Here is a 22,250-nt window from a genome sequence, read left to right as displayed (position 1 = left end):
GGTGCTGACGCCGGCCCTGCCCATGGGCGAAGGTGGGTGGATAGCTAGACCCGCTCCAGCTATACGTAAAACTGCTGGAATAGCCTAATGAGCCTGTACCAGATCCGACATCCAGAATTACACCACTTCCTTGACACATACCCACCGCTATGTTGCAGCTTTTACGCCTAAAATTAACACTAGTACTGGATCCCTCACATGATGGATATGGCTAGAGTACCCCATTAACTGTAATAGGATTCTTTAGGGTACTGTTATGGTGTGCTGCATTCTAGAAAAGTAAATGCTGTAATATTTTGGCCAGATCTATATAGATGATGATGACGGACGGCAGTTATCTCCCTGTTTCTACATACTGATATGAACATGCTTGCTCTGCTGGGTTTGCAGGTTTGTAGGTGAGTCTGGGAAGATCACAACCACCTGTAGCTTATGTCGTACCGGATAAAGTAAAGATGTTGATAGACTTTAAGATAATTCAACCGAAAAATGTGCTGTAAAGGGCAGTAATCTCTGCTCTTATTGTAACATTTTCTTAGGCATGCTGTTTTATTAGATACAGCGCTAGTGTTAAAGGACCATCTGTCACTGGCAAATGACAGGCCAGTCTGCTGTCAGCATGTAGAGCAAGCTGCTACATTATGTGGGCTGGAGAGGCAGAGCCTCTAATGAATATTAATGAGAAAACAGCGCAGAATATATCCTTTTTTTTTTTATAGAGTATTTCACAATTTTACAAAAACAACATTTTCGAGAAATCGAACAAAAATGTTTCTGTCGAGTTTCAATAGAAGCATCAGCAGTTTGGGAGCCAGGAGCTGATTGATCCACGCTGCTACGGTACTAACTATAAAATGGGTTGTGTCTGATGCCACTTTTGGATGCTGTACCATATAGCATATTGCCTGTAGGCAGTCATGCCCCTTCCTCTGCTTTATTTCTTATTCTAAAATAAAAAAGGAGAAGTATGCAGCTACGGTATGTACCGTTCATTTCCTGCAATCCAGATTAGTGCAATAGTTCCCCTCTCAGCTGAGCCTCTCGGCAGTTTTACTTTACATCCTCTGACACCATCACAGCTTCACTCTTTGCTATAGTGATTCCTTATAATCTTGGACGTGGATAGGACATGGGAAAGAAGCTCGGCCAGGTACCATGGTTGTCATGTATACTTATTGATAAGAATATGAAATGTCATTGGATGTTTACCTTTTGAGATATATTTTTTTAAAAAATTATCATTATTATGACTACTATAACCTCCACATTCATTGTTCCCATTCACTAGAGCCGCAGCCAGAGATGGAGACACAGACCTACCATCCTCTGAATGAAATGATTATATGCTCATTTATGACTTTATGGTAGTGTTACTGTCAAGTTTGGTTTGTGCTCATTCCATTCACATTATGATTTCTGTCTTCTTGTGAATCTTCAGCAGCCAGATAAGGGGGATTTGAGCAGCCTGAGTCTCCCCCCAAGTGCACTTCATGGAGGTTCAGAAGGAAACATCAGCCTGGAAGTCCCTGAAGGGGCTCCAGATCCACAGCGCACCAAAGCCGCAATGGACCATTTACATCAAAAGATCCTCAAGATAACCGAACAGATTAAGATCGAGCAGGAGGCACGAGATGACAACGTTGCTGAGTATCTAAAGTTGGCTAATAACGCAGACCGACAACAAGCTGCCCGCATCAAACAGGTATGCCTTCTTCAAAATGATTTGTCTGAGGCTGCGGTCACACGATTATATAAAATGGATGAGCGGTATGCGGTGGTTTAGCGGGCAGTACCGATTAGCATTTCCTTTTCTCATGCCGATTCGGCAAGAGAAACAATTGCAGCATGCTGCGCATGGCAGCTCAACTCAGGCTGAACTCTGATGACAGCCATGGATTTCCGCAGACTCATAGAATGGAGAAATTTTGGTCTCCATCATCTCCTCACCTGTGATACAATTCTGTCCTCAGAGAGAATCAAATCACATGTGGCTGACACACGAATCAAACTGATTAACAAAACCGATCCGATTGTCTCGCACGAGAGAACATACACGTGTGGGAGCACAGCCTAAACTAGATATACTAAGAGAATTGGTTTGGTTATTCTTACAAAAATATACTTGGTGTGGCAATAGGAGATAAATATAGACGTGAGAAAACCTACTGTACACCCTCTGTGAATTGTGTGGGTTTATATATTAGTATGTAATAAAAATATCTGGTCCTTTTATATCGTATTAAAGTCAGTAAATACATCCTCAGGTGAACAACAACACATGTCAAATTACATTGTGTCTTTTTGAACAAAAAATAGTCCAAAATGCTGAAGTAATCATTTTTGATTACTTTATCAGCCTATTACATCATTCTGGAAGAGTTTTTTTTCTGCTCTTCTTTATAACTTTGCTTAAAGGGAAGCTGTCACCAGGTTTTTGCTATTTAAGTATCATGATGTGGAGGCAGAGACCCTGATTCTAATGATGTGTCACTTACTGGTTAGTTTTAATAAAATCACTGTTTTATCTGCTGATGATCTACCAATTCTCTGAATGCTGAGCTATGTATACCCCCGCCTATACCACCGATTGGCAGCTTTCTGTGTATTGGCAGATAACTACTAATCAATGGTGGGGGTGGGGTTATACATGGCTTGAAATAGCTAATCCTCTAGACAATCTTGTGCTAATTAAACTGATTGTATTAGGCTATGTGCGCACTTACCGGATTTTGCCGCGGATTTTCCGCGGATTTGCTGCATGTTTCGCTGCAGAAAATGTTCATAACATCTCTGCAGTGAATCACCAGCAAATCCTATGGAGAAAAAAAATCCTGTGCGCACTGGGCGGAATTTGATAGCTGCATGTTTTGCTGCGGGATTCCTGCAGCAAAAACAAGTGCATGTCACTTCTTTTCCGCACATCGCTGCGGGATTTCACTCCATTGACTCCAATGTTAATCATGAAATCCCGCAGGGAATAACGCAGGCAGCACATTCTGTGCGGTTCACTGCGTTTTCCTGCGTTATTCCCTGCGGCATTTCGCGGTTTACCTCCGGTAATGTGCATCGCTTGTCTGCGGTTTTGCAGGGAAGTGATGTCATTACAGGAAGAGGAAGCAGAGCAGAGAGTAAACACACACACACACATCACACACAGACATCACAGACACATAGAACACATAGACACAGACACATAGAACACACATAGAAAGAAAACGGAAATATAGAAAAAAAAGAACGTGGGCTCCGCTGCATATTTACCTTCCAGCCGAGGTAAGCACACAGCGGCGGCCCGGTATTCTCAGGCTGGGGAGGGAGAGGGGCAGGGATAATGTCCCCCGCCTCACTCCCCCTCCGGCAGCCGAGAATATCAGCCGCAGCTGCCCCGGGACTGTCGTGTAGCAGTGGTGGCAAGGTAATACAAGGGGTTAATGATGGTGGGGGACCACCGCCATTAACTCCAGGCTTGATCATGGCAGCGTCTATGTGACAGCTGACATGATCAACCCGTAAGTAAAGTGAATAAAACACAGACACCGAAAAATCCTTTATTTTAAATAAAACAAACAAGCCTCGTTCACCATTTTATTAACCCCTACCGCACCAAAGCTCCAGCGTAATCCACAGGTCCGACGTCCTGCGCTGCTTCCATCCAGCCGCGACTAACACACAGTGCTGAATGAAAGCAGCAGACAGCAGAGGTAATTACCGGTCATTTCCCACGGCCGGTAATGTGAACTCACTGCCGACCGTGGGAAATGCAGCGATCTGTCCTCTATCTATCTGTCTGTCTATCTATCCCTCTATCTATTCTTCTGTCTATCTACTATCTCAGAATTAAATGACTTTTTTTTTTTTTTTTTCAATGTGCTTTATTGCATTGAATGCAATAAAGCACATCCCAACCCGCACGCGGCAAAACCACAGCAAACCGCATGCGGTTTTCGGGTGCGGTTTCCCGCGGTTTTTTACAGCGGGTGCGGTAATCTTTGAGAGCATGCGGAATTTTCTCAAGAAAATTCCATTTCCCAGTGCGCACATAGCCTTAAATTTGCAGAAAGTATCATATCACTGGAATCAGGGTCTATGTCTTTACATGAAAACCTGCTGACTGATTCCCTTTAATTAATTGACGTTTGTGGCCATTTGTTTATGCATAGCTCTCTTAAAGGTGTTGTCTGGGACAATTTTATGTTTTAATTATGGGCTTAAGAACTAACAGACAGCGAGTTACTAACCGCCTTCCTGTTCTATCTGTTGCCAGCTCACAGCAGTCACCTGCTGGTGATTCTGCTGCTTCATGTCAACTGTGCAGCTCTTGCTTTTCTCAGCTCCTATTTTGACGGATGGGACTGCCGACGTTATGCTGATTGCCAACCGGCTATCTAGAGGCGTCGGCAATATCGCCCCATCAACAGCAGAGTGAAAGAGAAGCTGCTGCTCTGTCAACGTGACGTCAAGACAAGCCACAGGATCGCCAGCAGGAGCAGTTTGTGATCGCTCTGTGCTGGAAGAAATGTCATAGTTAGCAACTACCTGACTATTAGTTCTTAGGGCCAAAGTAAAAAACTGAAATAGTCTCTGACAAACCCTTTAAGATCCCACCACAGAATTTCATTTGGGTTGACTTGTGGACTTTGACTGGGCAATTAAAACATCTTGATTACTTTTTTTCAGTTGTTCTTATGTAGCTTTGCTGGTGTGGGACCTTTGTCTTGTTACATGACCTAGTTGTGGCCAAACTTAGATTTTGGATAGAAGGTCACATATTTAACTCTAGAATACGTTGGTGTACAGAGGCATTAATGGTCGACTCAATATCTTCAGTGTGTCCTGGTCCAGTAGGAGTGAAGTGACTGGTTTCCCCACAGCATGTGATCAAAGGAGATTAACAAGCAGCTCAGCAAAGATTAACTCTTGCTAGCCTGGCTATGAACTACAAGTCTGTGGGTTGACGCCCGATTCAGCCTGTGTTGATCTCAGGCATCACAGAAGTTAGCAGGCAGAGTTTCAGAATCTATAGTCTCCACAGATTCTGATGCCGCCATGACTGCGATATTTGTAAAAACGTCCTTGTGACAGGAGAGATCTTAAAATTGCTGTTGGAAGAAGGCACCCTTAAAATATGAGAGACCTGTAGCAGTTTACAAATAAAGAGTGGTCGAAAATTATAGCAAGCACTTGATTGTAGTTATTTATTCCAAAGGCTGTGCAACCAAATATTAAGTTGAGGGTGCCAACAGTTTTGTCCTGCTCATTTTTGGAGTTTTATGTGAAATTATGGCCAATTTGCCTTTTTTCTCTTTTTTTTATTTTGTGTTGCTCCAAGACACACAAAGGAAATAAACGTGTGTATAACAAAATGAGTAATTTTAACAATTTTCTGGGAGAAATATTTCACTTTCTAGAACAATATCAAGGGTGCCAACATATTTCAGCCATGACTGTAAGCTCAATTATTCCGATGTGGTCTATGGTCATTAATCAGCACAGAGGAGTTTAGAAAAACACTGATAAAACCGTTACAATCTCCCTTTCAGATCAAGGTCATTGTCAGTTAAATGGTCAGTGTTCTTTCACAAACAAATGAACATAAGAAACTTTGTAATTTATCTTATTAGAGAAATCTGTATCTTTATCCGCTTTAAGCCATAAGGCCTAAGCCACAGGGCGAGAAAATCTGTGCGAGTGGAGTGTGATAAAACATCTCATTCCACTCGGACCAATTCTAGCCTGTGTGTCAACTCATATGAGCGATTATTTTCTCAGCCCTTATCGGACCGAGAAAACAATCGCAGCATGCTGCAACTGTAATGCGAGACTCTTGTCTCTCGCACCCATTCAAGTGAATGGGGCGAGAGAAAAATCGCACTGCACTTGTGGTACACCGGTGTACCGCGCGTGCAGAGCGAGAATGGCAATAGCCAGCTACGGAGGAGAGAGGGAGATAAATCCCTCCCTCCCCTCCTCCGTGTCGGCCCGCCCCTCCGCAGTGCCGGGCCGCCCCCCGCAGCTTAGGTGCGATCGCACAGTCGGACTGCAGACACAGGGATACTAGCATGACACTCAACTCCTGCTGTGCTGCCAGCACGAGTCGAGTGTCATGCGAGCTTCGCAGTAGTGCCCCGTGTGGCCCAGAACTTACTGCTTTCCCCGTGCCACCCGAACTCACAATCCACTCTGAAAAACAGCTAAACTTTGTTTTGGTCAAAATTTGATGGCTTGTCAATACAGTGAGGTGTCAGGTTACAGCTGCTATTATACCCTGTGGAGTGGTGAGAAGTGGTGTGATACACAGGCAGGGAGGTATGATCACAGATTGAGCAGCAGCTTTTTAGCTAAAGATTTATATTTTCCCAGAACCTTTTTCCCAGGTACACTGCCTAGCCTTGTTGTATAATTATTTTCCATTCTGCTAGTGCTTTTGTCTGTATGCTACATAGGGAAATTAGAACAGGAGTCCTTCTCTGTGTGCTGTACTGCGTGTAGGAGATTTCATAGCAGCTAGCCTCCACTCACCAGCACAGAGTCGATTGAAAGTTAGAGAGAGAGCCTGCAAATGGGAAGGTTGGTGAAAATTGGAGGCTGGAAGTCATATAACGCCCAGAAATAGTGTTATTCAGAAAAGGTATCTGAAATGACAAATTCATTTTAAAGGGAACCTGTCACCAGTTTTTGGGCCTATTAGCTGCGGCCACAACCACTGGACCTACGTCATACACACGCACCGGCATTGAGATCCTGCACAGGCGCACTTTGATCTACTCTCAGCAGGGCAGATCAAACTATTGTAGTGCGCCTGCGCAGAGCATTGTCGGCGTGTGTGTATGACGTAGACCGCGGCTTCAAAATAAGGAAGACCAAGATGGCCGAAGGGGAGGCGCTGAGTCCCGGAGAAGGGTGCCACCCATCCGACTGTTGTGGACTGTAGCAACCTTCCAGGTGAGTATTATAAAGTGATTTTTACGTTCTACACAGTTGCCTGGGCTCTTATATACAGCATGTTAGAATGCATTATATAAGAGCCCACTTGTGGTGGCCGCAGCTTATAGTCCCAAAAACTGGTGACAGGTTCCTTTTAATCCATTCTGCAGCCAGCAATTTGAGGGTCAACCAAGCGACTATAAAAGCCAAATGGTGGAAATTTCTTTTTAGCCCAAAATGCATGCATTTCTGACGAAAGTATTATGGATACCTTTGGGGACACTTTATAAAGGGAACTTGTCAGGCGATTTATGCTGCCTAAATACTTTGAAGAGCCAGCTGTGGTTCCTAGATGGAGACAAGACTAGTCCAGCCTTGCCCACAGCCGGCTCTGTCCAGAGCTATTGCAGTTGATCGGAAGGTCTCTCCATACACGTATACTCTACATACACAATGTTTTATTAACAATATATTAAGTAATTGGACAATTTGATGTGCAAAGTTAGACCTGCCTTTTGTGGCATGTTCATTGAACTCCATTGGATCATTCATATATCCCATAAACTTGATTCACTTCAGAGTTGTCCTAGATTTGAAAATGATGGCGACTATCTTCTAGAAATAGTGCCAGATCTGTTCCCTGTATGCTAGTGATACTGCAGTGCAGTTCCATACACTTTACCGGAGCTGAGCGACAATACCATTCACAACCAGAATGTAACTGTGACACTGATGATGGAAGAATGTAAAGTTTGGGGTTTTTTGAACAGTGCAACCACTTTGTAAACTCTGGTGTTTATTGTGTTAATAAGGGTTCACATTTTCTTTACTTTGTCTTATTTCACCTTAGGTTTTTGAGAAGAAGAATCAGAAATCTGCACAGACGATTGCTCAGTTGCACAAGAAGTTAGAACATTATCACAAGAAACTGAAGGAGATTGAACAAAATGGCATATCACGACAGCCAAAAGATGTCTTGAGGGACATGCAGCAAGGGCTAAAAGATGTGGGTGCAAATGTGCGAGCAGGCATCAGCGGCTTCGGTGGAGGTGTAGTGGAAGGCGTCAAGGGAGGCCTTTCTGGACTATCTCAGGCCACCCATACTGCTGTAGTGTCAAAACCTAGAGAGTTTGCAAGTCTTATACGAAATAAATTTGGTAGTGCTGACAATATCTCACATTTAAAAGATGGTATGGAAGAAGAGGGGGAGGGACAGGGGGGCTCAAGGGCACTAAGTGGCAGTGCAACCTTGGCACCAAGCCCCAAATATGGGAGTGATGATGAATGCTCTAGTGCTACTTCTGGGTCAGCTGGTGCAGGAAGTAACTCTGGGGCTGGACCTGCAGGACCCGGTAGCCCAAGGTCAAACACTCTGGATGGTCATCATCACAGTCACCATGGAGGTTTTGATGCTATTCTCGAGGAATTATGTGAAATCAAGGAAGGACAGAGCCACCTTGAAGATTCAATGGAAGACTTGAAATCACAGCTACAGAGAGATTACAGCTACATGACGCAATGTCTTCAAGAAGAACGCTACAGGTTAGTGCTACCTTGGATGAAGGCACAAAATGATGTCATTGCTATTATTGATAAGAAAAGTTCATATTATCTAGAAAACAATGTTTTAGAATATTCTATAATTAATGTACAGAAATGAGCATATACTAATGTATCTGTCACGTTATAAACATCTTCAGTTCTTAGTTTTTAATCCTCAAGCAGATCTTTTTCTAAGCCTAGTGTCTATAATCTCTGATTAGTTCTCCATCTCTAATAGTTGGAAAGGGTTGCTTCTCTCTCCCCGTGTTCATTTTCAAGACCACAATCTTTGCACTAGTGTATACATTGAAACTGCGCTGGAGAGAGAAATTTGAGCTTAGATTGCTTTACATAGTTATAAGGAAAGTTGATTTTTCCATTGTAAACAGGTTAAAGGGATTCAACACTATTGCACAACTTGTCATTTTTTGATCCTTTTACCACTGCTGATCTCTTAAAATATCTTAAAGGTTGGATCTCTCTGTATCTGATTCTAAGCTCTTGATCCCCTGCATGCACATACAGTGAAATGATAGAATTCAGCACTAAAGCCTGCTTTACATGTTGCAATTTTGCATACAATATCGTATGCGATTTGCAACGCCCCCAACGTATGTGTGGCACGTTCAATTTTGTTGAACGTGCCGCACAAACGATTAACCCCCGTCACACATACTTACCTTCCATATGACCTCGATGTGGGCTGCGAACGTCCACTTCCTGGAGTGGGAGGGACGTTCGGTGTCACATCGATGTCACGCGGCAGCGGCCAATAGAAGCGGAGGGGCGGAGCTGTGCGGGACGTAAACATCCCGCCCACCTCCTTCCTTCTGCATTGGGGGCCAGAAGCCGCAGGACGCAGGTAAGATCTGTTCAGCGTTCCCGGGGTGTCACACACTGCGATGTGCGCTACTCGGGTACGATGAACAATCTGACGTGCAATTCTAGAGACAGGTACGATGTGTATGCGATGAACGTTTGAACGTTCAATCGCAATCGCACGTACCTGTCACACACTGCAATGTAACTTACAATGCCGGATGTGCATCACTTACGACATGACCCTGCCGACACATTGTAAGATACATTGCAGCGTGTAAAGCAGGCTTTAGTTCTTTGTCTATGCAAGAGATATGGGGCTCTAACAGGTATAAGATGCTGTATATGAAAGGCAACCTGTCATGTTGAAAATGGTACATGATCAGCAGGCAGGATGTTATAGCGCTGGTAAGACTTTGTGGGAAACTTTTCAGTAGAATATGCATAACTTGTTCATTAAAATCCTTGTATTTGTATGGATATTAGTCCAGAGGGTGGTCTTATTCAGTAATTGACTTTCCTGTATGAGTGTGCATGTAGAGAGTTGTCAATCACTGAGTAGAACTACCCACTGAAGTCATATGCAGTATTCATACCTCCATGAACTTATTGTCACGTGAGTGACTGGGGAAAATAGCTCACAATGCAATACATGACATAACAAAGTGTACACTTTAACAATGGGGGACCCTAGCGCTAGTGAGGGTAAAGTTGGGACACCTCCTTCACTCACCTGCAGCTGTTCCCTACACTCCTAGCCACTCCCTATACAGGTTCTGCACCTGTCACTGAACAGAATACCTGAGACCCTGAAAGACCCTGTAATAGCCCCGGCTAGTGAGCGGGCAGAGAGGGACGCTAGCCCCACCGCTGCACTAATTAAACACCAAGGGAAGGAAGGAGAGGCAGGGGAAAAACAGACAGCTGCAGCCAGCAACAGGACTGCAGCCTACCCAGCAACTTGCAGAGTGGGCTCCACCAGCTCCTTCCACCTCCTGGCCAAGTATCCAAATGAGTAAGAATAACTGGCACCCTCTACTGGGAGCAAAAGGTATATATAGGGACTGGGAGTGGTCCAAACGGGAAAAAACTTGGGAAGGTAATGAGAGTGCTTGCTGGCAAGGAATACTGACATTAACCCTCTTCTACCCAAAAGAAAGAATACATTTAATGTGCAGAGTCTCAAGGCAAAGAGACTCTGACCCCGAACCTCTCATTAGTGTCTACAACAGAGAGACGACTATGACACTTTTCCACGTTTTTTCACGTGACACCCACAAACTTAAATGTATTTTATTGGGATTTTATGTAATATACTAACACAAAGTAGCAGGTATGTAGGCAGTGTAAAGGAAATTATACATAATTTTTCTAAATGTTTTAAAAAATATAAATCTGAAAATTATGACATGCATTTATATTCAGCCCCCTGAATCAATACTTTTTAGGATCACCATTCGCTGCAATTACTGCTGTAAGTCTTTTGGTGTATGGCTCTACCAGCTTTGCATACCTAGAGGCTGACATTTTTGACAATTGTTCTTTGCACAATAGCTTAGTGAGAGTGGATGGAGCGTCTGGGAACAATAATTTTCAAATCTTGCCACAGATTAAATCTGGCCTGTGACTGGGCTATTCAAACACATGAATATGCTTGAACTAAACCATCCATTGTAGTTCTGGCAGTATGTTTAGGGTTGTTATCCTGCTGGAAGCTTAACATACGCCACAGTCTCAAGAACTTTGCAGCCTCTAACAGATTTTCTCGCAGGATTTTTATGTATTTAGCGCCATCCATCTTCCCATCAACTCTGACCAGCTTCCCTGTCCCTGCTGAAGAAAAGCCTCTCCACAGCATGATACTGTCACCACTCTCTTTGACAGTGGTGATGGTGTTTTCAGGGTATGTGCAGTGTTAGATTAGCATTTTGCATTTAGTCCAAAAAATCCTTCTCATCTGACTAGAGCACCGTCTTCAACATGCCATGTAGGGGACACAGCTAGCATGTGGAAGAAGGATGTGTAGTCCATGTCTTATTTTCTAGTTATTGTATAATTAATAGTACCAGTCATACTTTTGGACATACCAGAGCAGCTTTATCCACATGCTAGCTGTATCCCCTACATGCATGTGGAAGAAGGTGCTCTGCTCAGATGAGACCAAAGTATAACTTTTTGGGTTAATGCAAAACATGTGTAGTGGAAAACTAACATTGCACATCACCCTGAAAACCTCATCCCTACCGTCAAGTATAGTGGTGGCAGCAACAAGTTATTGGATGCTTTTTTTCTGCAGGAACAGGGAAGCTAGTCGGAGCTGAAGGGAACATGGATGGAGCCAAATACAGGACAATCGAGGAGGTGTAGGTTCACTTTCCAGCAGAACAATCACCTTAAACATTCTACCAGAGCTACAATGGATATTTTAGATCAAAGCTTATTCATGTGTTTGTTTGACCCAGTCAAAGTAAAGATCTAATTCCCATTGAGAATCTGTGCAAGACTTGAAAATTGCTGTTCCCAGATGCTCTCTGTCCAATCTAACTGAGTTAGTGCAATTTTTCAGAGAAGAATGGACAAAAATTTCAGCCCCTAGATGTGCAAAGCTGGTAGAGACATACCCCAAAAGACATGCAGCAGTAATACCGTAGCAGCAAAAGGTAGACCTATAAAGTATTGAATCAGGAAGGCTGAGAACAAATAGAATTTCTCTTTATATATATATATATATATATATATATATATATATATATATAGTCGTGGAACGACTGACCGCCGGGCGGGGGGAACGCAGCATGTAACGTTTTTTGAGCAGCGAGATCCGTCGGATTTCGCTGCGCATGCTCTCTGGCTCCCTGCACACGTCACCAGCTTTGATTGGTTACCCGATATTTACCCTGGTTACGGTGCAAGGAGCCAGCGCTAAGCGGTGTAGGCCCGTAACCAAGGTAAATATCGGGTAACCAAGGTAAACATCGGGTGCTTTGCTGTTACCCGATATTTAGGCTGGTTACGTGTGCAGGGAGGCCGACACTTCCCCGCTCGGCCCCGCCCCCTCCCGCACTCCGCACATGTATGTACACACACACACACACACACACCTGTCCCCAGCCATGCAGACAAGCACTGCCACTGATACCCTCGTCTGGCCCCGCCCCCCGCTCGGCTCCGCTCCCTCCCGCACTTTGCATGTGCACATACATACATACATACATGCACATACACACACTCACTCACACATACACTCACCTGTCCCCAGCCATGTAGACCGCAGCACTTCTACTGACATCCTCAGCGCCTGGCCCCGCCCCCCGCTCGGCTCCGCCCCCTCCCGCACTTTGCATGTGCACACACATACACACATACATACATACATACATACATACATACATACATACATACATACATGCACATACACACACTCACTCACACATACACTCACCTGTCCCCAGCCATGCAGACCGCAGCACTTTCACTGACATCCTCAGCGCCTGGCCCCGCCCCCCGCTCGGCTCCGCCCCCTCCCGCATTCAGCATGTGTGTATACACACATACACACACACACACACACACACACACACACACACTCACTCACCTGTCCTGCAGTCCCTGCGGCACTGACGTCCTCAGTGCCACGGCCCCGCTCGGCTCCCCTCCCCCCCGAACTCCGCCCCCCGCACACAACGGAATCCGACAAAGAATTCTGTTCTTTGTCATCCGTTGTACAGCGTTGAACAGCGCATCAGTCACATGCGTCAAGCGACGCATGTGACTAATACAAAACAACGGAAATGTGAACTTAGCCTTAGATTACAGCTCCTGCATTACAAACATTTATATTTTACTCTTAAATACTACACTGTTTTAAGGAAAAACTTATTTGAAAGTGCAGCCACACAGGGAGTGACTAGTCCAGGAGGCAGGTTCCCACTGGCTTCTTTCAGTCAGCTAAACTATGACAGATCTTTTCGTGTGTGTGTGTGTGTGTGTGTGTGGAGAGCAATGTAAACCTGGCTGACCAGATAGCATGGGCATACAGTATTGTAGATTTGAAAAACAATCATTAAATTAAACAAACAGCTTTGTTGGAGGCATAAAACTGTGCGAGGAACAGCCAAACTCATTTACAAAGGTGAGGTTGTGAAGCATGGCAAGACTGAGCTCAGCAACAGGACACAGTTTAGTTATACTGCATCAGTAAGGGCGGCGTTACACGCACCGATTTATCGTGCGATCGCACCCGCTCCCGTCGTTTGTGCGTCACGGGCAATTTGTTGCCCTTAGCGCACAAAGTCGTTTACCCCCGTCACACGGACTTACCTCCCAAACGACCTCGCTGTGGGCGGCGAACATCCTCTTCCTGAAGGGGGAGGGACGTTCGGCGTCACAGCGACGTCACACAGCGGCCGCCCAATAGAAGCGGAGGGGCGGAGATGAGCGGGACGTAACATCCTGCCCACCTCCCACCTCCCTCCTTCCTCATTGCCGGCGGAACGCAGGTAAGCTGTGTTCGTTGTTCCCGGGGTGTCACACGGAGCGATGTGTGCTGCCTCGGGAACGACGAACAACCGTCGCGCAGGAGGTATGACTTTATGAAAATGAACGACGTGTCAACGAGCAACGATAAGGTGAGTATTTTTGCCCGTTCACAGTCGTTCGTAGCTGTCACACGCTACGATATCTCTAATGATGCCGGATATGCGTCACGGAATCCGTGACCCTGACGACATATCGCCCGATATATCGTAGCGTGTGACGCCGCCCTTAGGCGTCTCCCAGAGAGAGATTTTAACTCAAAATGTGCTGTCTAAATACTCAGCTACACCCATCTACTATTTGGGAAGGTCTTGCCAGAAGTGGTCTTCCCAGAAGAATTCTTGGAAACAAGACTAAATGAGTAGACTGTGCTTAAAAACATAAAAAAACTTTGGGAAGAAAAATCACAGCAGGTGCTCTGGACTGATAAGTCAAAATTTGACAAATTTGGTTGTAGCAGAAGCCATTTTGTTCACCAAAAGGCTGGAGAGCGGTAATGTCTGCAGACAGCAGTAACGCATAGTGGAGGTTTGCAAGTTTGAGGCTGCTTTTGAACAAATGAGGTTGTGGATTTGGTCAGGATTAATGGTCTCCTCAGTGCTTAGAAAAGCAGTCTGGTATTTTTCTATCATGCAATATCATCAGGGGCATGTATCATTGGCTCAAAATGTATTCTAGGGCAATGACCCCAAATAGAGTCAATGTCATTAAGAACGATTTTCAGTGTAAAGAAGAACAAGGAGTCCTGGAAGTAATAACATGACCACCACAGAGCCCTGATCTAATGATGATGGAGCCTGCCTGGGATTACATGAAGAGACGGGTGAAACGGTTCACCAAAAATGGGAATACATCACCATATTTTACTATAACCTTAATTTCCGTTTTTAAGACGTCTCCTATTTGCATATCTATTGTGAAAGGGGAGGCTGTAAATGGTACCATGAAATGATCCTTTTTCATCAGCAGTTTTTCATTCCATATAGGTATGAACGTTTGGAAGAGCAGCTGAATGACCTGACAGAGCTTCATCAAAATGAAATGACATTGCTTAAGCAGGAGCTGGCCAGCATGGAGGAGAAAGTTGCCTATCAGTCATATGAACGGGCCAGGGACATTCAGGTACAGACATGGGACCCTGTGTTACTAAAGGAAAAATCACCTGCTTGGGAAACATTTCCAAATGATCCCCCCATATTTAGACCAGATTGTCTCTGAGATTTTTACTTCTTGTATATAATGTGCTTACTGGCAATCTAGACAACCAACTGGGTAGCCCATGTTATATGTTCAGCAGAATCTATACAATACTGCTCATATATGCTGCCTGGCACATGGCTATGGAATATGCTAGCGCTAGCTGCGAAAGTAAAAAAATAAGACCATAAAAATTTTTGCCAGGCATATACAGTTATACCATTAGGGCTGGTTTCCGTGTATCAGGCCACTAAGGCTGCTTTCACATATCCGGCTGTAGCAGTGCGGCACAATCCGGTGCTCTGCTGAAAAAACAAAACCGTTTTTTTTTGCCGCCGGTTTTGTTTTTTCCAGCATTGACTTGCATTGGCGCTGCATTGTGCCGCATGGGCTTGCGATCTGTCCGGTTTTTGCCGCATTCGGCAGATTTAGCCGATGCGGCGGTCGGATGGAACGTTCCCTGGAACGTTTTTTGCTCCGGCAAAATAAACCGCATCGCGCCGCATCCATTCGATGCGGCGCATTTTTCAATGCATCCCTATGGACGCCGGATGAGGCGCGATGCGGCAAAAACCGCATCCGGCCGCCGCATGTGGTTTTGTCCACTGCGCATGCTCAGTAGCATGCCGCAAGCGGCAAAAACCGGACGGGCCGCATGTAAAAAACGTATGCAAAGGATGCGGTGTTTTCACCGCATCCGTTGCATAGGTTTCACAGCCAGATTGAGCCGCACGGCTCAAACCGGATGTGTGAAAGCAGCCTTAGTTTGTTACATCCAGTGTGGTTCAGTAGTAAACTGATCCTGGAACCGATCTCATAGATTTCTATGGCATCATTCACATGCATCTGGTACATCAGTTTTTCACTCCACAATAATCCTGGATCTACATCAAAAGACACTGTAGTGCATAAATTTGGCATCATTATGTCTGGTTTAGGCATAAAAAAATGATTGGACATATATGATGTACGGAAACCAAGCCGTGCATATTTCTGGGGCATACGTTCACAGTAGCTATAGAGCAGCATACTACCCCAATTCCAAGAGAGAACAATAAATCACAATTGAAAAATATATAAAATTAAGAAGATGGAATCTTGATTGCTGAGATCCCCTTTGGTTAGAGGCCTCTCATGTGCAAGCTCAGATAAGCCTCAATCAGCAGTGTGACCATAACCGTATAAGGAACCTGCCACCGGCTAGTCCTGCAGATGATTATTATTTTCATGCTTCCATACTTTAGCAATATCATGTGATGACAGAAAATGTTTTCAGGTTTGGTTATGCAATATGTTCTCCAGAAGTCTATGTAAGACATTTGAAGGGGAACAATCAGGGCTGTCATATCACAGACTGTATGTGGTTAGTGTAAGAGCTATCTTAGGAAATTTCTACCTTGGTGGAAATAATGATTTATTTATTACTTGTAAATTCTTAAAAACATAAAGGGCGAGGTATTAGGAAATGTTTCTATAAAGTGGATCTGTCAGCCGTTTCCCAATACAAACAGCACATACAAGTACATCTCAATAAATTAGAATATCCTCAAAAAATTAATTTCAGTTATTCAATACAAAAAGGGAAACGCATATATTATATAGAGTCATTACACACAGTGATCTATTTCAAGTGTTTATTTCAGTTAATGTTGATGATTATGGCTTACAGCCAATGAAAACCCAAAAGTCATTATCTCACAAAATTAGAATATAAGATCAACTGAAAAAATGATTTTAAACTCAGAAATGTTGGCGCCTACTGAAAAGTCTGTACAGTAAATGCCTCAATACTTAGTTGGGGCTCTTTTTGCAGGAATTACTGCATCAATGCGGCGTGGCATGGAGACGATCAGCCTGTTGCACTGATAAGGTGTCCTGATAGAAGCCCAGGTTGCTTTGACAACAGCCTTCAGCTTGTCTGCATTGCTGGGTCTGGTGTCTCTCATCTTTCTCCTGGCAATACCCCATAGATTCTCTAAGGGGTTTAGGTCAGGCGAGTTGCTGGCCAATCAAGCATAGTAATACTGTAGTTATTAAACCAGGTATTGGTACATTTGGCAATGTGACAGGTGCCAAGTCCTGCTAGAAAGTGAAATTTCCATCTCCAAAAAGCTTGTTGGCATAGGAAAGCATGAAGTGCTCTAAAACGTCCTGGTAGACGGCTGCGCTGACTTTGGTCTTCATAAAACACAGTGGACCTACACCAGCAGATGACATGACTCTCCAAACCATCACCGATTGTGGAGACGTCACACTAGACCGCAAGCAGCTTGGATTGTGGCCACTCCATTCTTCCTCCAGACTCTGAGACCTAGATTTCCAAATGAAATGCGAAATTTACTTTCAGCTGAAAACAACATCTTGGACCACTGAGCAACAGTCCAGTTCTTTTTCTCCTTGGCCCAGGTAAGATGCTTCTGGCGTTGTCTATTGGTCATGAGTGGCTTGACACTCATATCCTGGATACATCTGTGTGTGGTGGCTCTGAAGCACTGACTCCAGCAGCAGTCCACTCCTTATGAATCTACCCCAAATTTTTGAATGGCCTTTTCTTAACAATCCTATTAAGGCTGCAGTTATCCCAGTTGCTTGTGCACTTTTTTCTACCACACTTTCTCCTTCCACTCCACTTTCCATTAATATGCTTGGATACAGCACTCTGTGAACAGCCAGCTTCTTTAGAAATTTTCTTTTGTGGCTAATCATCAACATTAACAGAAATAAACACTTGAAATAGATCACTCTGTGTGTAATGACTCCATATAATATATGCATTTCCCTTTTTGTATTGAATTACTGAAATAAATTAACTTTTTGATGATCTAATTTATTGACATTTCACCTGTATTTTATATAGGTCTCTTAAACCTAGTGAGGCTGTTGTTGCATTGATAATCCATGTCAGAATGGTTGATTGTGTTTAGAATTTAAAAAAAAGATCAGTCTTCACTTACTGAGCCTGATTGACAGGTCCTCAGTATCTCTCCTCTCTGCTGCTACTTAGATTTCACACTGCTCAGTACAAGCTGCAGCTGTCAGTCAAGCTGGGGTGATGGGCAGAGATTGGTTACACTTTTTGGGTAGGTTCACAGCTTGTGAAAAAAATCACAGCATGTACTAGTTTCTTCCTTATGTTGGGCCAGATTCACCCATTCAATTCTATGGGGCGGCTGGAGGAATAGATCCCATACAGAAAATCTGTATAGCACTGCTTTTTTTATGGATACATTGCAATTCTTTAACATAGAAAACTGTAATCTTGTAAATTGTAGCTGCTGAGTTAAAGACCCATAAGGATTGCATAGGGATGACAAGTGAGAGAAAGATCGTACCAAGTATTCTGGATGAAAGTGACGACTTGTTATATGGTTGAGTGAATTCGGCCTTTAGGCGGACTATAAACTGCTGAATTTAATCATCAGGAATATAGAGCCATTGTGATATCGATTCTCCAAGCAGCTGCAACCAAATTCTAATAATGTTTGCTGTTTGTGTTATGAAATCTGGTGACTAATCGATCCGGAGGTGTGGTGACTTCTGATCATGCACACTGACCTTAATCCTGGTGTTCTTAGATGGTGTAACGGACACAGGTACGTGCGTCACTGCTGATGGTGATGCTGGGCAGTGGGCATTGAATAGCATGTTAGAATGCCTCTGTGGATGCTCATTAGCATATCATAAAGTATCTTTAGAAATACTTTTTCTAAAGATCTCTTTATGTGTGCTACTAGGTACAGGGGTGGTAAGGCAGGGATTAGCAATATACACCCAGAACTGCTCATGGTTCTGTGTGCATATTACACCTGACAGGTTCCCTTCAACAAGAACAGATGAGTGTGAAGGCTTAGATGGGAGAGTTTAACGTCTGAGCTATTGAATTCATGTCTCCCTGTATTCAGTCAGTAATTCAGTATATGTGAATTGTAGGAGACCTCTTTAAAATAGGTTTTGGAATAGTTAAGGGTCTGTTTTGTCTTTTTTTGATCTCTTCCCTTAAATTGCCTTTTCTTTTTGTAATTTCAGGAAGCCGTGGAGTCTTGTCTCACCCGCATCACTAAACTGGAGCTACAGCAACAGCAGCAACAGGTTGTCCAGCTGGAGGGTGTGGAAAATGCCAATGCTCGGGCTTTGCTAGGAAAATTCATCAACGTTCTGCTAGCTCTCATGGCCGTTCTCTTAGTCTTTGTTTCTACAGCTGCCAGTTTTATAACTCCACTGGTTAAAACCCGTGTTCGCCTTTTGTCATCCCTCCTCTTCGTACTCTCCCTGCTCACGTTGTGGAGACACTGGGACTGTGTTACTTACTGTCTGGAACATGTTCTCCTGCCCAGTTGATTCCTCACCCTTTATACCTATTAATCCTGCTTCAATGTCTCCTCTCTATACATCTGAGATGTAGACTGACCTTGGCAGAAGATGATGCCCAGCTCCTTCTATACACATATTTATCCGGATGGATCTGTTTATGCATATAGTGATATACCTATATAGAGCTTTTTTATTATTTTTTTTTACATTGGGCAGATATGCGCCACTTACACCTCCCAACATGAAAATGGAAGGGTCACTGGAAAAAGAGCTTAGGTATATGATGTAGCTCGGGAGAACATGGAATAACAGTTGCAAAAATATGCCACGGCATGGACACGGCGTACTAGTGGTGAATGTACGCGACAAGACATGCATCTGTACAAGATGTGAAGAACAAGTGTGGCATTACTACGACGTAGAAGATGTGATGGCTAATGAATTAGCACAAACGGTGCAAGGCTCTATTATTTTACATAAAAATCTATGGAGCTTGAGACAACGCAATGGATGGCGACACAAGTTAGGACAATTGTGTCATGGGAAGGCAAGGATGGATATGCTTGGTAGGAAAGCCATGTGTTGTAAGCTTTCCTTAGCTTGGACACAGAAGGTTTATATAGGTTTATTGGTGTAACTATATACCATAACCAATACTGGATGTAGACTTTAGGTAGTGCGAGGAAGGGTGGTGATGGTTACCCATCCTTTCTTTTTTGTCCCCTCTATGGTTCCCTCATTTTAAAGGAACCGTCATGAGGGTGGGTGCTGTATAACCAGCATTACAAACATCATCAGTAAACTGTTTACATATAGACAGGAAGGAGGAGACTTATTTCATTTCCAGATGTATTCTAACTGTAAGGCAATAACTAGGGTAGTGTTATTCTGCATCCTTCTCGGCCTCCCTGCAAACACAAAGCAGCTGACATAGCCGGTTATGCCCTCTTAATGATTTAGTAGCCTGGCTATAACTCTTAGAATACAGTATTTATGGGGAGGCCCATAGATTAAATTGCATTTCATGTATTTATTTATCCCTGAGTCAAAGAATATTGTATATTTATTTATTTATTGCAGGTCAAAGTGTACTTACATCCTATACACAGTGGAAAGGGTCAAGTTATAGACTGCGTTCCTATACGTTATTTGGGACTCTACAGGGAGAACATCGTCTCAGCATACAGCGGCTGATTCCACTGTGACTAGATACGTGGTCATTTTTGAGCAGCCTTTTTTGACTATATTAGAGATTTATTTTGTGAAGTTTTGTTTTTATTGATTTTTTTTTTTCTAGCGGTTGCTGTAATGCATTAACAAATGCATAAATGGAAAAGGGAGTAAAACTTTGAGATAGCCAAATAATTGCAAAACAACATAGACACTCCACATCAAATGTATAAAATTGTTTTATTTCACGTGTTCTAGATTCTATTTTTTACCAAAAGTATTACATGTACATATTTAGAGGTCTTCCCCTTTAAGTTATGTGTACATATCATGAATTTCACTGTCTCTAGCAAGATGGAGACATTTTATTTGTGCATTTTGGTAACATTTGGGACAAAAAAAATGTTCATCTTTTCCTTGTCCCTTCTACTGATTCATGTAACAGTGCTATCACAAGGCAAGGTTTGTGTTACATTCTCTTGCTTCTGTGTGAAATAAAATTTACACATTTAAAAATGGTGTCTGAGTTTTAATCAAACATGTGCCAATGAGTTATTCTATGGTAAGTTTGCAGAAATGTCAAATAACGAGACAATGGGATTTATGCATCTGTCCCACATTGTGAAATCATGACCTACTGTATCAGTCACAGAGGTTATATAAGATATTCTTGATTTAAAATGATGTACTATGGATAAATCCATAGTATCTGAAGATATTACTACATGTTCAGACAATTACAGTGATTATCTTTTGCTATTTATATGCATGTATGTGCAGCAAATCCAACCTCTCTCGATCTGTGTCACACTAGGTATCGGGAAATACTGAGCAAAGGGCAAAAAAAGAGGGAAGTAAAACAGGAAATCCTGTCTCTTGGGAAGGGAAACGTGGTGATCCCTGATAAAACCTTCCTCTGGCTCCACAGACATCCCTAGATAGGTTCCGCATCTATGCGCCAAGCAAGACACCTAGGCCCTGGCTGACTATGAAATGGGCCCTAGGAAGTGACCAGACAGGATGAGCACTAGTCAACCCCATGAAGTCCTAAAGAACAAACAGGGGAATGCAAAAGGAAAACTTATCTCCAGGATGACTTTGGGAGAAGGACAGCAACATATAGTAACATGTCTCCATAGGTGACTCCAAGACGACTGGTTGAAATCTGTATAGTATAGGAGTAGAATTCCATCACCAGCAACAAACCAAGGGGAAATGCAGGTATATATGGACACAGGGAGTGGCGATGAGGATTTGCGGCTGAACAGCCAAGATATCCACAGGGTCCTAAAAGGAAAAGAGTTAACCTTAAATATACATGGAACTCAATATAGACCAGAGAATAAAGAATGAAATATCAAGGAGCAATTTGTATAGCCAAACGCAGGGACTTTCTGCAGCCAGACACCACAGGGTTATCTCTCAACTGTGACACACCTGTGACAATCTACCTTTCCCTTAAAGAGAATCTGTCATGTCCCAAAACACTATTAAGGTGGCTTTACACACTGCAACATCGCAAACGACATCGCTGTAACGTCACCGGTTTTGTGACGCAATAGCGACCTCCCCAGCGACAATTGCAGTGTGTGAAACACATCAGCGACCTGGCCCCTGCTGTGAAGTTGCTGATCGCTACAAATCGTTCAGGACCATTCTTTGGTCCTTTGTTTCCCGCTGTGCAGCATGATCACTAGAAAGTCTCAGTGTGTAAAGGGGACTTTACAGCGACTTCCCTTTCAAAAAGCTGC

At 43.5% G+C, this 22,250-nt stretch overlaps 1 protein-coding gene across 2 annotated transcripts in view; it reads left to right on the top strand.

The window, feature by feature from the left end:
• The window catches only part of LOC142260706 (transmembrane and coiled-coil domains protein 2-like), an 88,637-nt gene extending 67,622 nt beyond the window's left edge, over positions 1–21,015 (top strand). For both annotated transcript variants that reach the window (XM_075332056.1, XM_075332057.1), the window contains 4 exons: positions 1,439–1,702; positions 7,775–8,466; positions 14,808–14,943; positions 19,045–21,015. In XM_075332056.1, the coding sequence (XP_075188171.1) occupies positions 1,439–1,702; positions 7,775–8,466; positions 14,808–14,943; positions 19,045–19,356 (1,404 nt within the window). In that variant the 3' untranslated portion in view covers positions 19,357–21,015. The remainder of the gene's footprint in view (positions 1–1,438; positions 1,703–7,774; positions 8,467–14,807; positions 14,944–19,044) is intronic.
• Positions 21,016–22,250: the final 1,235 nt, after the last annotated feature.

This window comes from Anomaloglossus baeobatrachus, unplaced genomic scaffold, assembly GCF_048569485.1.
Source record: "Anomaloglossus baeobatrachus isolate aAnoBae1 unplaced genomic scaffold, aAnoBae1.hap1 Scaffold_168, whole genome shotgun sequence".
NCBI lineage: Eukaryota > Metazoa > Chordata > Amphibia > Anura > Aromobatidae > Anomaloglossus > Anomaloglossus baeobatrachus.
This window is presented reverse-complemented; position numbering and strand designations above follow the sequence as displayed.